At 41.3% G+C, this 16,536-nt stretch overlaps 2 protein-coding genes across 2 annotated transcripts in view; both read left to right on the top strand.

Moving 5' to 3' along the window:
* Positions 1 to 16,536, top strand: part of LOC140339137 (uncharacterized) — a gene marked incomplete in the record, with an annotated part of 145,177 nt that overhangs the window by 51,677 nt on the left and 76,964 nt on the right.
* Positions 11,468 to 16,536, top strand: part of LOC140339841 (uncharacterized) — a 23,894-nt gene continuing 18,825 nt past the window's right edge. The window contains 1 exon segment of the mRNA XM_072424740.1: positions 11,468 to 13,913. Coding sequence (XP_072280841.1) covers positions 11,569 to 13,913 — 2,345 coding nt within the window. The 5' untranslated portion in view covers positions 11,468 to 11,568.

Here is a 16,536-nt window from a genome sequence, read left to right as displayed (position 1 = left end):
CACCTTGTGGATCTCAGAAGAACTGCAGCCTGTAGAACCATGTCATAGAGTTTACATTGGGAAAGTTCATAGAAAGTAAATGGACAGCTATGTGTGACAGGGTAGCATGATACAATGGGCATAACATTTTTTTGTGGGAGCAGAGGATAGATTGTAGACAAAAAGTGTTTCCCACCGGCTCCCACATTTTCATTTGGTAACATCCCTCTGCTCCAGAGAAGGTACGTGTTCAGCTAAGTGTACCAGGCACCCTGCCAGCCGCTCAGTCCCTCACACCGCAGCGTCTGCAGATTTGGCTCCAGGGGGCAGTAAGTGGTACTGAGCGTCCCCCGAGCCGGGGTTCCTTGGCATGAGGAATTGGTAACCACAGCGCCACCTCACCCCCAGTCTGTACCGAGCCTTAAAGTTTGGTGAGCGGGCAAAGTAATATTTGAGGCACCACAGCACCGACAATTGGCAGTACCCTAATGCTCAATGCCATGGAAGTGGCCCCCGGGGCTCCTTAATATGCAAACTCCATATGGAGACCCTGGTCTTGAAATAGCAAAACACTTCAATTTTTTTTTTTATATAGAAGGGTAAATAACCCTTTGTTTGTTTTTTTCAAAATGTACCCTGAAAATTTTACGTTTGTACAACAATGTATGTGTGAGAGATATGAAGGTTTATACATGAGGATAATGACAGCAGCATGGACACAGACACAGCTCTCATGCTGCTGTACGAGGGACGGGTTATCTCACAGTACATGGTGGGGGGGGGGCACATCTGATCTCTGAGGTCTATAGGACACGCCTACTCTCGGGGAGCTCACACTTAAAGGAGAAATTTCACTTTACATAGAGGGGTAGTCAACCCTTTTATGTGAAAAATTCTCCCCCTCAATTCTCCATTGCCTAGGCGATCGATAATAAATGGGACTGCAGAACCTCCCAGGGTGCATGGCCTAGGTACCCCGGAAAGCAGCGCACTTCAATTCAATATTGATCGCCTAGGCCAGGGGTGTCAAACTCTGGCCCGAGGGCCAAATCTGGCCCCCAACAGCCTTTTTTTTGTCCCCCAAAGGAATCCTAAATATGAACTGCAGCTGGCCCACCGCTGCATTGAAATCCCGTCTATAGACCAGCAGGCTTTCTGCCTATGCGTTTTCCCACATTGGACTGTTTTAAAGACACAAATAATGTCGAAAATTTTAGTAGCGGCGCTATTTCAATAAATAGGGAGTTTCAGTGGCAGGCCACTCACAAGGTGCTTGGGCACTGTCGGGCATGTGGGCACCCTTTCATCAAAATAGAAATAAATTGCCGATCAGGCGCAGTTTTTCCCCAAACTACGTCACCTGATCTGACAACTGCAAGATCAGGACCCTTCTCCTCACCCCAGACCTGAGGACTACCAAAGAATCCTTCAGAAAAGGAGGGCACAGCATTCCCACTGCCCCAGAGCAGTGGTGGCAAACCTATGGCACACGTGCCAGAGGAGACACTTGGAGGCCTCTCTCTGGGCACCCACCTCGCTGGCCTCCCATTGGCTTCCAGGCGACAGCCATGTTGTCTGGGAGTAATTCCCTTTTTTATGATTTCCTAAACAAGGATAAAATTAATCAATGTATCTCTGAGATGCCACTTAAATACTGTTATAGATGTAGTCGAGCGCATGGCAAGTGATATTAGCAGCTCACCACGGACTTACAGAAGGCGGCCTGTTACTCCATGTGCTTGGATGAAAGCACAGATATAAATAATCAGGCAAGGCTAGCAGTCATTTTGTGTTATGGTGTTGGTGACATTATGAAAGAAGAGCTGGGGAAACTTGTGTCTTTGCATGAAAGAACGCAAGGGATAGATATCTACAATGCTGTGATGGAGGCTTTTTTGTCACAAGACATAAGACCAGAAAAAGTGGTTTCAATTACTAGTGATGGGGCACCTTCTATGGTGGGGCAACATCTTCATACAGTTCTTCGTTAAACATCAAGTCATTCAGTTCCATTGTATTTGATAATGTCCTCAAAGATGTCACAAAAATGGAGAATTACATCATGGCTCATGGTTTCAATAGTCTCCGGCACTTCTAGCGGAGGTTCCGGCTCAGTATAATTGTTACTTATGTACAATAATGTCCGGTGTCTGAGCAGAGGACGAGTTCTGGAGAGATTTGTAGCCTGCTTGGATGAAATTAGGCCGTCTATGAATGAAAACGGGCCTAAATGACCACAGCTCACTGATACGGCCTGGCTTACCAACCTCATGTTTTTTTTACAGATTTTACACCTCAATGTACTGAACAAACAACTACAAGCAGAAAACAGCAGAAAGGATGTTTTGTGATATCAAAATATATATATATATATAATATGCAAACTGCAGACCTTGAAAGTGGGCTGCGGAATCATAAGTCTAAAAATGCATTTAGAGAATTGTACATCATTTGCAGAGCATCCTACAAGCCACCAGGAATTTTCTAGCATTGTAGCAGCTGCAGGTGATTTTTAGTAACAGATTTTTACATTTCCTTTAGATGGAGACAATCCCATGTTTTCTTACTTCTCCAGATAAAGCCAAATTTGAAGAACTTGATCTTTCCTGCTTACACTGCTTAGAGTTAGGAAATCTGGAAATGGAGAAATTGGAATTTCAAGGAAGCTCCATTGGTAAAAAAAAGTTCTATGTTCTGAAATGAAATCCTTTGATACGTTTGTATGTTCTAGTGCTGTCCCAGAACCAGCAGCCATCAGTGATTTCTGCTCATTGTCAGCACTGGGTATGTTACTGTGCAACCATTTCTATAGAGATTGCAGGTAAGCGGTACATGCTGCACCAACTTCTATCTTGCAGCGAGATCTGAGTTAGCACCAACCTGGTAACAGTACCATACCATGAATGGTTAAAGAGGAACTATCTCGCTCAAAACTGCAAAAAAAAAAAAAAAAAAAAACATTTAAGTTCAATCTCGCAGGGCAGTCCGAACACTCCAGGGGTGTCCACATCAGGTCCCGCGTCGTCTAGGCGCCTTTTAGCTTTTTCTGTTGTAATTTTTCATGTTCTTCAAGGCTGGCAGACAAGCCATAGTTTAGTTTTATTACAATATGCCGATGATTTGATGCTCTGTGGTCAAGGCTCTGAGATTGTTACACAAGATAATGTTTCACCGTTACAATATTAGTCTGATGCCGGCTTAAAGGTTTCACATCAAAAGTTGCAGTTTGTTCAACCCACAGTTCAATATCTGAGTTTTGTAATATCTGAGGGTATGGTGATCACCAGATCATGTAAGATCTCAATGCAATCTACCTGTACCTGTGTATGATCTCTTCTTTTCATGTGTTGAAACAATTGTTGTCACAAGCCCCAACGTTGGGCCTGCCGGATTATTCTTTGTGGGACCATGGCGGCGGTGATAGGACGAAGGCATGGAGGTTTCCCCCCGGAAAGACTTCTGTTCAAAACCCATCCCAGGTGCCCGGGACATTTTTGTGGATGGCTCCTGCTCTCGATCCTCTGATGTCCAACATATGGCAGGTTACGGAACCTGACATAGTCCATGGGTCATCCCCCCTCGTTGTTAACTAATCGCCCTTAAAAGATCGTGTCTCCTATTTCCAGGACAGGATGTAAACATTTACAATGATTCCTGCTATGCTTTCTATGATTTTGGAGCTATCTGGTCCTGCAGAGGTTTTGTTACAACTGTTGGCAAGCCTATTGCCCATGCCCAGCTGATTGCTTCACTTTTGGTGCAAGGGTCATGCCTGATCTGATGCTCTAGAATCTGTGGGTAACCATTTTGCTGATCAAGAGGCAAAACGTACACCCCTGACCTCCCAGAATCCCCCACTTTGCTAACTGTGATGGTTCCCCTCTTCTTACATGACACCACGGTTTTGGCTAATTTACAATCTCATGCCACGGCTGCTGATATCGCCTATTGGCAAGAATCTGGTCAGTCCTTAACTGATCAACTGTTGAAAAGGGAAAAGATTAATGGAGCTCAGGAGAAATCCGGGATGGCTGGGATAGTTATTGGAATATCCAAACACTCCAGTTTATTACACTGGACTTTACACACATGCCACAAACCAGAGAGGGGAAATATCTACCTGTGATTGTAGATAAGTTTAGCAAATGGTCAGAAGCTTTCATTACAAGAAGAGAGGATGCTAGGACAGTGGCAAAGATTTTCTGCAAAGTTGTCCAGTAACTATAAACTCTGATAATGGTCCAGCGTTTGTTTGTAAAATACTACAGCACATAGTACAAGTGATGAATGTCCCATTACTTATCACCCACCGAGTGCAGGTGTGGTAGAGAGAATGAACAGGACAATAAAAGACAAAAGAGAAAAGCAACAAAGGGGACCTTAAAGAATTGGGAACAATTTTACCTCTAGTTCTTGCTGAAATTTGCATATCCCCTCAAAAGAGCACAAAGTTGTTTCCTTTGAAATTGTTTTGGGAACCATACCCAACACCAAAACCATTTCCAACACCTTGGGCTGATAAATCATGGGTCCTAGTGCCAGGAGACTTTGAGATTTTTTTTGCAATTAAGTCAATTTTATTGCTATGTTATTCTGTTTGTGGCCATATTGTTTATGTCAATATTATGTCTTTATTACCACCTTTGAATGTGTGTCCTGCATATTTTCTAATCCACTTTTCCCACCCTTGATAGGTTCAAATTGCATATTGCTTTGGTAAGTATTTTTGGAATGCAATGTTTGTCGGGCCACTTTGAACTAATTTGGCTTTATATGGAAGAGTAGGTTTACATGTGTGTTTTTTTGTGTTGTCATGTAAATTTAGTGGTGTCTCTATATTTTAATGTGACCTTTTAGCAAATAAGTTTATTTTGAATAAAGTTTTTTTAAAATTTTGTAGTTTGTTTTTGTGATCTCCTTTACAAGTCAATTATGCTTGTTTTTAAGCAGTTTCCTTCTATTAATTGTTTGAATGGCTAAAAACATCACAATTAGTTTATTAAAACTCAGTTGTTTGATGCGCATAGTTGTGCGCCAAGGCGGAACCGCTATATGCTCGTGAACTGTGTTCTATCAGTTGAAAAATGCGCCAATTTTTCCAGTGAAGGATCCTCATTCCGGTAAGTTTTTCTTTTATGTGTATATTGTTTGTTTTGTTTCATGAGCACTAATGTATGTACATACTACAAATGAACACAGGAGTTGTGTGGGGACAAATCAACATGAGTGCAAATGTCGACCTATAAAAACCAAAGAAATAAAAACCATGACAATTTATTCAGAAAAGGAATTTGTACATAATACATTCATATAGCAATATGTGACAATGGAAGGCAACGAGGGGGTTCCAGTAGCAGTTTGGAGCGGAAACCATGCAGATATTTGTACTCAAAATTTGTGGAAAAAATGACAAAACATTGCTGAATTAGTTTGCAGTATTGCAAGCAAACCAAAAAGTAAGTAAACAGTGCAACAAATGTAACAATAAATGAATGAATTTTGTGAATGAGTATAATGTAACATAAAATGTAGCACTCAGCCAAAAGAAGATGAAATTGTCCTGTAATGGAGTGTAGATGTACACAGAACAGGGAACAGGTGTGCGCTAATTAATTGCGATGACCTCACCATTCACAGAGCTTAACAGATCCTCCTGAATCGCACGGCTGCAAACTAATCGCCTTAATTAGTGGATTCTCAACGCCTATTGCTCATTTATCAAGGCAGGAATACGTCTGGAAAGTGAACCTCGGGAAATACACCTCGTATATCGGCCCCTGTACATACGCGCAGCGAGCTTACGCGCACTTGCTTGATAAATCACGGCCATTGAACAGCAATCTTGGTGATGTATCTCCTACCTTTCCTCTTCCTTCACAGGACCAAACACACCAGTTCAAGGAGACCGTATATTATTCCAGGAACTACACAGACACAAAAAAGCTGACACCTCCTTTTGGTCCACCGGTGGTTGAACTTGCAAGGACCTGGACGGCTGTCCTTACTGATCATTCTTCCCCCTGGATCCACGCGTCAAGAGGTCCCCTGAAGCCGTCTTCATAACCTCAACACCGGAGGAGGCAAACCAGGTAGAAGAAGGAACACCGTAAAAATGTTACGTCACTGGTCATGGAAACAAAGCTTCTTTGAAGCAACGACGGTCTTCTTTCTTATTGTCTGGTCTACTACAACCTGTGCGTATGAACCTGAACTTCACCCATGGTGTACTCTTGGGTACAACCAGACAAGTCTCACGGGACACAGCTGGACTGAGAGGGATGTTTTGAGCACCTTGATTGGACAAATTTAGACACTAATATATGGATACATATTGCAACACCAATAGTACCAAGGATATACTCACATCTTGCCTTAATGCTGTAGCTACTCCAGTACGTGTTTTATTACAAGCTTTTATTAGTACCGGTACATACAATGATTCTGCTGGTAATCTAGGTGATATACGGGCACTATTTAATCCTTATTACGTCTGTAAAAAATATAAGTCCTCTGATATAGAACAAGCAACTATGGGCATGGCCTTGGAGCGGCTCCCTAATATATTATACTATATTATACGCCAAATTATAATGTTTTTGTTTCCTTTATTCAGTATATCCCGTCATTGTTCTCCCTGTTTAGGAGGTAAATAGTTGTCATGTTGTGACAAAAGAGGGGAATTGTAAGCAATTATTGACCTGATCAGCGCCATTTTGTTAACAACCCATCTTGTTAATATGATAGTTGGAAGCCTTCTGCTAAGGATTGCAAATTCATGTATATCTCTCATCTTTACACATGACCTTGGAATGTCCTACAGTTCGAAGTAGCTGGGGCCGATACAGGAAGTTGGTTGGGGAGGGCCCACAGATGGTCTAGGATGGTGGGCAATTGCTCTGTAATAACGTATATAAACTAGAGCTTTTCAACAATAAAATTGTATTAGTTAAACATTCACTCGGTGTGGAGTGGTTTCTGTTACCGGGTCGGTGTGCCCGGGAAGGCACAGCACCAGACACTTACCTGCAATCTCTATAGAAATTACTGATGGAACAACACTAGAACATAGAAATGTCCTGCCGTCTACAGCTAATAAAATAAATAAGCTAATTGAGTAATCAGTCAATTTATTTCTTTTGTGTTCATAGAGAACTGTGATTTATTACAAAACAAATTGTGCCGTGTGTGCACATTTCTTTCACTGGAATATAAATCTTAGTGCAGGATTGCAAACTATTGCCACATGTATTGGACAACTTTTATTACTTCCAGTCTAGGTCTGTTGGATCACCAAGTTTCTCCATTGATGATCCAGCTCCAGTCTTAGTGATAAATCCAGGTAATTGTGTCACATAGGTTAAAGACCCATTTACTCCACGTGTGTCATTCTCAATTATGGCTCCAGCTAAGAACAAACTGAAATGTGTTGTTTCCAAAAGGCCAAGTTTGCAAAAACAGAACATGATGTGGTTTTAACACAATACAACATATACCAACTTAAAATAGGAAGCATCAAGTAAAAAAAGTTTTTGTCTCATAAATCAAGCAAGCAAAATAGAAGAGAATGGAGGGCTTGGAGGGAGTAAAATATAGTAAGGAAAAAAGACAAGGTGCTGTCCTCCTCTTGCTCACTCTATTCTAACCAGCACTGTATAAAGTAATAATATTATTAATAATAAAGAGTATTTAAATAGTGCCAACATATTGCACAGCGCTGTACATTAAATAGGTGTTGCAAATGACAAACAGATAAAAACAATGATGCAGGAATAGAATGTAAGTTTGTGTGCGCCCTTCCATTCTAGCCTGCTCTGTACAGAATAACATAGAATGGAGGGGGGGTGGGTGAAAAATGCTGAGTTATACAAAGCAAAGTGCTGTCACCCACTCCATTCTTGCATGTTCTGTACAAACAATTTAACTCTTAGCCCATATTAATTTTATTAAAATTAAAGTTCTCCATAAAATAATTGTTAAATTATACAATTCTCCCTCCATCAACTTGTTTCCAGCCTTGTCTGCAGTTCTTTGGCTAGATTTTATTATCTGCAATGATATCCTCCTTTAACCCACTGCATTCGAGCTGGCTAGATTACGCCCTCTAGGGGGAGCCCTCCTGTAAACATATTCATTCTAGTCCTCTCCTCCTGTATCACTGTCTGTATTAGTCTGTCATTTGCAACCCCTATTTAATGTACAGCTCTGCGTAACATGAAGAATACTAATAACATTGATGTATATATTGCCTCCCACAGATGGAAACTGTGTCTGGATTACCTCAGTAGAACATCTTGTTGTATCCCCGGATTGTCCAGCTGAACATGGTCAAAATAGTAATATTCTGTATATAGCTAGCCGAACATCAATTACATAGTATAATGATATTGCCCCAAATAATTGGTTTGGGTGGCAAAGCCTTTTATGTCCAGAAATTGGACTATACTTAGAAGAAGAAAGCAGAAAAGATAGGCTTTTCTAAAGGGCACCATAGACTGGAGGTAGTTATATATAAAAACAGTATAATTTATATTATTATTAAGGTACAAAAAACTTTAAAACAATGATAGAATGGTGGTACAGGTTGGCATGATAAGGAACTCTATCCACACTATATTAGTTTACACATATATAAGTTTACAGACTTTACATATAGATCATGAGACAGAGGGCGGGGTCTCAGCCCGACGCATTTCGCCCAGACGGGCTTCCTCAGGGGATATAGGGACCCTAGATCTACAATGATATTAAATTAGAATCATGATTTGTAATAAATATATATACATATAATTTACATCTGATAAGTATATATATATATGGCGAAAAGTAGAACTGTCACTTACTAATATACAAGAACGTTTCAGGCCGAGAAGAAGGAAAGGTTACTGTCCATGCAATTTTAAGGGTAGACCCGCGGCAGCCATCCAAATGAAGGGCGCTGCTGGTTCAGCCTTAAATAGATATATATCCAATGAGAAGCTAAATCCTAAATTAGTATCAATTAGCAGCGCATGGAAAACCTTGCCTGTCCGGCACTATACATCAGACGTCCCTGCCTATCAGCTGGAGGGCTTCTTACTGTCAGCTCAAAACAAAGCTTTCAGCAACCTTCTACTCACTTTTGAGCTCACTCACACAGACTGACTTGAGCTCACTCACCCAGACAGACTGTCTGAGTCTCCAAGCAGAGCTCTTCACACAGAACCCCTATCCGTGTCTCTCCAAACAGAGCTCACTCACACAGTCCACCTGTCTGTGTCTCCAAACAGAGCTGAATTCACACAGACCCCTGTCTGTGTCTCCAAACCGAGCTACTGACTGAGCTCCTGGCACTGGTGGGGATGTTATATCCCCACCCTCAGTGCTTCTTCATTAATTACCTCACAGGTGACAGTCTTTCATCTGCTACTTCAGAGAATTCACACTGATTAACGGCCCTTTTCATGTTTAGAGCGTGGGAAAAGTTTCAATGACAAAAGAATATTTCATAGACATGAAGACCTTATATGGTTGATAAAGCTGGAGACAATTGTTACAGTAGAAATTGTGGTCATTCTTCAGGCTTTTTGTATGGATTGTTAGATCCACTGAATTATAGAATTCTTAGAGGTGTTATGACCCTCCCGGTAGGTCAAGCTTGTTCCTCTAAGAAATGACCACCATATGGACCAATTTTTATAAAGTCAGCCATTCTTAAACCAGGGACCGCAAAGGTCCTCATTCAAATCGAATAGTAGGAAAGTGTGGAACCGAAAAAACGAGTAGTACCGTGTTTCCCCGATTTTAGGACATCTCCATTAAGTAAGCCACCCCCGATTTTTAAAAAAATAATTAAAATAAGACACATTAGTGGTCAATAGGAGAAATGTCCACTTACATTGGTGGTCTGTGGGAGGAATGTCCCTTTACATTAGTATTCAATGGGAGGAATGTTCCCTTAAATTAGTGGTCATGAGAGGAAAGTCCTCTTACATTGGGTGTTGATGGGAGGAATGTCTCCTTACATTGGTGGTTGGCTTTCCTTCCCTATGTTTCCTTTATATTGTGTACCCTGATATGGAGATCTTCCAGTCTTTGAGCCACGTCTCTCCTGTGTCAGGACCACAATTTCCAAGTTATCAGCAGAGTTTATTACCTAACCTACAGGCATCAGTGTTGTGGCAATGATGTGACACACACTGCTATCTACTGGATTTGTTACGTTCACCACCTTATCTGCAGTAGATACACAAACCTTCTCATCTGGTCTCCCTGACGGTCACAGAAATGTTTATTATCAGTTAAATCTCTGCCCCCATTTTTACCTGAACTCCATATGAAGGTGCGGTACCCATGTGTGATGGATAGGGACCAACAGCAACCTATAGGACCATGTGCTAACCAAGACCCTGAAATTTAAAACAATTCTTTTAACTTTGCACTATCATAAACTTTCTTTGTAAAGATCCTGGTCCACATCAATAGTGCCAAAGTGAACAACATTGACAATGAACCCTTAAATAACTGAATATATCTCTGGAAAGTAACTCTGGGTAAACAGCAACTTTTTGTCCATACTTCCATATCATCTCTTATACAAACACCTCCTGTAGTTCAAGCAGAACCTCTAGTATCGCCAACCAAAAGATGACTTCTCCAGTTAGGAACCTTATCCATGACACCAGCCTGGTTGGTGACATCAGATCCAAAATGTACTTCAAGCAAGGCAAATTATTTTTCGGGGCTGCCATATTATCACAGGAAGGGCCACCATTATCACACACACTTACTTCTTTATCACCATCTGGATGAGAAAGAACTCCATAAGGGTCGGACAAGGTCCTCACTATTCCATGATCCAACTGTCTACACCGCCCTCCTGATCTACATGTTTTTGCAAGCCAACTCAAAACAACAATTGGCTCAGATAATCTCTGACCTGAAATTGATTAGAACTAACTCTAAACCAGAAGAAGAAAAAAATAGAACACCAAGAATCAAATAACAACATGGGCTGCAGTTGCTATATTCTCCACAAGGTGGTAGTATTACCCATAGTGAGTAGACCGGAAGTGGAGTCGCTCAGCTTTGGCTGACTGACTGACTGAAGGAAGGGGAGTTCTGCTCGGATGTGGGAAGGAAACCGTGTGAAAGTGGCTGCAGGAAAGGTTTGAACGAATGTTTTTCACCCAGTAACCCCTGTCATTTCATTCCTCATCCTGTTTGTTATTTTATCTCTACTACATACACAAATATATTTCTTAGAAAGATTGGTTGGTTCCAATACCCATAATTTATTGAGAAAGTAGTAAACAACTTTTTTTTAGAATAATGAGGCCTAAAATATGGGTTTAAAAGCCATCTGAGGTGTTAAATTGTTATTTTCCTTTCATACACAAGTGCGGAAAATATCTTGTGGGCTATTTTCACCCAGCAGCTTTCATCACCTCGCTGCTTGGCCAGAAGTCATCCTGAAGATCGCTGAGCTCCTGACACGAGGTGAGCCGGGAATTCTGGGAGGGACACCTTTTAGTATCTCCAGAATTTTCAGGAGAATATGGTGACACCAAACAATGTTCTTCAAAAATCAGTTTATACTCATGGTCAAGATCAATGGATCCTTCTATTGCTGGGGAATCTACTGACCAATCTCATTCTGTTATTCCAGATCTCCATGTCAGACCCCACTTTATGGAAAGTCAAGAAGGAGATCACACCAGAGAAAGTTCATTGTCATGTTCAGTGTGTGGAAAAAGCAGAGACCTTAGACATGAAAGAAATCACTTGGGCTTGCATCCTTTTTTATGTTCAGAATGTGGAAAATGTTTAACTCAGAAAGTTGGCCTTAGAGCACACAGGAGATTGCACAGTGGTGAGCGTCCCTATTCGTGTTCGGAGTGTGGAAAGTGTTACAGCAGGAAAAGAAACCTTGTTATACACCAGAAAAATCACACTGGTGAGCGTCCTTTTTCATGCTTACAGTGTGGAAAATGCTTTGCTGATAAAAGCAGACTTCAGAGACATCAGAAAATTCACACAGGTGAGCGTCCATATTCATGTTCAGAGTGTGGAAAATGTTTTGTTCGTAAAGGAGCCGTTGTAGCACACCAGAAAATTCACAGCGGTGAACGTCCCTTTTCATGTTCAGATTGTGGGAAAAGTTTTGTTGAAAAAAGAAGACTTGTTAAACACGAGAGAGTTCACGCTGGTCCTTATGTATGCTTAGAATTTGGGCAAAGTTTTGCTAGAAAGAAATCACTTCTAGAACATCACAGAAAACACATTTGTGAGCATCCAGATTGTGGCAAAATGACATCACAACACGAGAGGGGGGAAGTGACATCACAACTTGGGAGCAGGGATGTGACATCACAACTTGGGAGCAGGGATATGACATCACAACTTGGGAGCAGGGATGTGACATCACAACTTGGGAGCAGGGATGTGACATCTCAACTTGGGAGCAGGGATCTGACATCTCAACTTGCGAGCAGGGATGTGACATCCCAACTTGGGAGCAGGGATGTGACATCCCAACTTGCGAGCAGGGATGTGACATCCCAACTTGCGAGCACGGATGTGACATCCCAACTTGGGAGCAGGGATGTGACATCGCAACTTGTGAGCAGGGATTTGACATCGCAACTTGGGAGCAGGGATGTGACATCCCAACTTGGGAGCACGGATGTGACATCCCAACTTGCGAGCAGGGATGTGACATCCCAACTTGAGAGCAGGGAAGTGACACCACAACATGAGAGCAGGGAAGTGACATCCCAACAGAACTTAGAAGAGATATCACAACATAAGATGAGGAAAGTGACATTACAATTTGAGATTGGGAATGTGACATCACAACCTGGGAGAATTCACTTGGGCGATCATCCTTATTTATGCTCTGAGTGTGGAAAATGCTTTGTTACCAAAGGCGGACTTCAGAGACACCAGAGAACTCATACAGGTGAGCGTCCTTATCCATGTGTAGAGTGCGGAAAATGTTTTTTTCAGAAAATAGATCTTGTCGCACACAAAAGAATACACACTGGTGAACGTCCTTATTCATGTTTAGAATGTGGAAAGTCCTTCACGGAAAAAGGAAAACTCTCTCTACACCAAAAAAGTCACACGGGTGAGCGTCCCTATTCTTGTTCAGAATGTGGAAAAAGTTTTCTTGAGAAAAGAGGCCTTGTTAAACATCAGAAGGTTCACACTGGTGAGCGTCCCTATCCCTGCTCGGAATGTGGGAAAAGTTTTCCTGTAAAATCATCACTTCTTAGACATCAGAGAATTCACACTGGTGAGCGCCCCTATACATGTCTAGAATGTGGGAAAGGTTTCACTGTGAAAACAAAGCTAGTGATACATCAGAGTGTTCATACAGGAGTGTACCTATATTCATGTCCAGAGTGCGGGAAAGGTTTCAATGAAAAATGTTCACTTCTTAAACACCAGAAAATTCACAAAGCTGAGTATTCTTTCTCATGCACTGAATGTGGGAAAAGTTTTCTTCATAAAGTAAGCCTCATTGCACACCAGAGAAATCACACAGGTGAGTGTCCTTTTGCATGTTCTGAGTGCGGGAAAACTTTTAGTCAAAAAGCATCTCTTGTCAGACACCAGAGAGATCACAATGGTGAAAGTTCATTTTTATGTTCAGAGTGCGGCAAATGTTTTGCTTTCAAAGGTAGCCTTAGTTATCACCAGAAAATTCATACAGGTGAACGTCCCTATGTATGTTTAGAGTGCGGCAAAAGTTTTGTTTTCAAGAAAAAACTTGTACAACACCAAAAAATTCACACAGGTGACCGCCCTTTCTCATGTTCAGAGTGTGGTAAACGTTTCACTTTTAAAGGCGACCTTGTAAAACACCATAGAGTTCACACTGGTGAGCGTCCTTATTCATGTGTAGAATGTGGAAAACGATTTACTGAGAAAGGAACACTAGTTAAACATCAGAGGATTAAAAAACATTAACCCTTGACCGAAGGATACATTTCTATGAGAAAACCTCGTCAGACACCAGGAAACCAGTTTCTTCAAGATGCAAAGACAGCATTACTTCCACTTCCATCTTCCTATGGACAGAGAATGGAAATAAGAAGTCATCACTAAGAGATCAATAAAATAAATTGATGCCCCAAATTAAACATTCCTGGATCCTGGTTGGTAGATAAATGAGGACGGCACTAAAGCCATAACGCTACAGAAATTAGCCCAACCCTTGTTGACTTTCCTATAGGAGAATAGCACCGAGCATGGAGGAACTGTACGAGTGGGGGTGGGGGAATCGAGAACAAGAAAGAAAATGTGAGGGAAAACCTTTTTTATAGAATCCAGTATACAAATAGGACAGAACTATTGTGGAACTACTGAAGAACAAAAGGAATGAAGAGCTATTGAGAACTCCTGAGGAGCTTTTTAAGAAATATGGTACTAAGAGTCTATTGAGAAACTCCTGGAGAGCTTTTGAAGAACTACAGGACTGAGGGACTTTTAAGGAACTCCTGAGAAGGATGTATAATTGATCAGATGGAGTCGATGGATTGAGTTGGTACCTCTTTGCTGCTGGAGAACATTTGATACCTGTTCCTCTATCTAAGATCGGTTTCAATCCTGATTATTATTATTAAACAGGATTTATATAGCGCCAACATATTACGCAGCGCTGTACATTAAATAGGGATTGCAAATGACAGACTAATAAGCTCGTAATGTTTCCTTGATGGCAGCAGGACTGAAAATACAGAAAATCATTGTAATTGAGTGTATCTCCATTCATCTACAGTTTCCCTGATTTTTACATTCCCAGACATTTTTTGTTTTAGTAAACGTCTTTTAATGAATGCCCCCAGCTGAAAAAATACCTTCCTCCAGATTCCAAAAATCGTAACTGCCCCCCTGCCCAGCACTGCAAGCCTTTCCAATATCTGCACCCCTCTCACCTCCTTTTCTGGGGCTTTGCTCCCAAAATTTACCATGAGTGGGTCAAATTCTGCTAGATCAGGGGTCGGCAACCTTTACTATCAAAAGAGCCATTTTGCCTCCTCTTCCACTAAAGAAAAATAGTCTGGAGCTGCAAAACATAACTCCGCTTATAAACTTTTAAAAGTTTTAATTTTTTTTAATTTTACCTGTTACAGCAACAGCAGTGTTCTCCACAGAATTTTTTTTTCGGCCAGGTGGGGAGATACTGTAGCCGGGTGGTAAAAAATGTTTTATAATAAAGTGCACCTAGGAGCCCAAAATTGAAAATGCAAATTAAGGACCCCCGGGGCCACTTACATAGCAAGAAGCATTGGGCTGGGCCCCCTAAATATCTTACCTACCTTTCACCAAACTAGAATTGTAATACTATGCTGTGCTTTCTGCTTCTTTGAACCCCAATTTATCTGGAATGGGGAGGTGCAGGAAACTGAAAATGTAGGTGCAAGAAACCCTAATTTCTCTAGAACAGAGAGGTGCAGATAAACAGAATTATAGGTGCAAGTGGGGGGACACTTGTGGCTAACACCCCCCCCCCAACTCCATGGCATCATTACATAAACTCTTCCCATCAAAACACGCTGCCCTGTTACCCATGACTTACTCTACCAATACCTGAACCCCAATTTTGTTTTGATGAGCAGAGTTTTTTATGTTCTAATGATGCCATTGTGATAACACTTTGGGGGTGTTATCCACAGATGTTTCCTACACCTCCCCATTCTAGAGAAATTGGGGTTCCAGGGTTAGCCATGGGCAGTAATGTGTAACAGGGCAGTGCGTTTGCCATTGTAATGACATTTTAGTGTGGGGGATTATCCAAAGGTGTCCCCTCACTGCACCTACATTTTTGGCTTTGTACACCCCACCATTTCAGGGAAATTGGGGTTCAAAGAAGAGAAGCAGATGGGGTAACATAGTATGACAGTTATAGATTTGTGAGAGATCAGAGTCAAACAAAAGGGTGGTGGTGTCTGTCTGTATGTGAGAAGTGATATAAAAGTGAATGTGAAAGAAGAAATTGCAGATGGAACAAGCGATGAGGTTGAGGCATTATGGGTGGAGGTGAATGTGGGGGTGAATAACACACAGTTAATTATTGGAGCCTGCTATAGGCCCCCCAGTGCTAAGGAAGAAATAGAAAACTACTACGGTAGCACAGATAGAAAAAGCAGCAAAAAGTGGAAGTTTTTTAATCATGGGAGATTTCAACTACCTCAACATTGAGTGGAGTGTTGGCACTACAGGAACAGCAAAAGGGAGAAAATTTGTGAATTTATTACAAGATCATTTTATGGTACAGTTTTTTAGAAGCCCCAACTAGAAATGATACTCTGCTAGACCTAGTTCTTTCTAACAATGCAGAGCTTTGCAAATGTGCAACTATAGGAGAATCTGGGTAGCAGTGACCATAATATGATTTCATTTAACCACCTGGGTGTTACACTGAGGTCTAGATTTCTGTACCAAAAGCGTTACACTGTTTTTCATGAATTTTTTTTTTTTTAAATTGTAGACCTGTAAGTTACAGAAATATGTCCGAACAAGGGTCTAGTAGATATCATGAATATAAAAAAAAGTTTGAAACACACAATCATG

This window comes from Pyxicephalus adspersus, chromosome 10, assembly GCF_032062135.1.
Source record: "Pyxicephalus adspersus chromosome 10, UCB_Pads_2.0, whole genome shotgun sequence".
NCBI lineage: Eukaryota > Metazoa > Chordata > Amphibia > Anura > Pyxicephalidae > Pyxicephalus > Pyxicephalus adspersus.
Note: the sequence above shows the minus strand (reverse complement) of the source record. Positions and strands in the feature narration are given on the sequence as shown.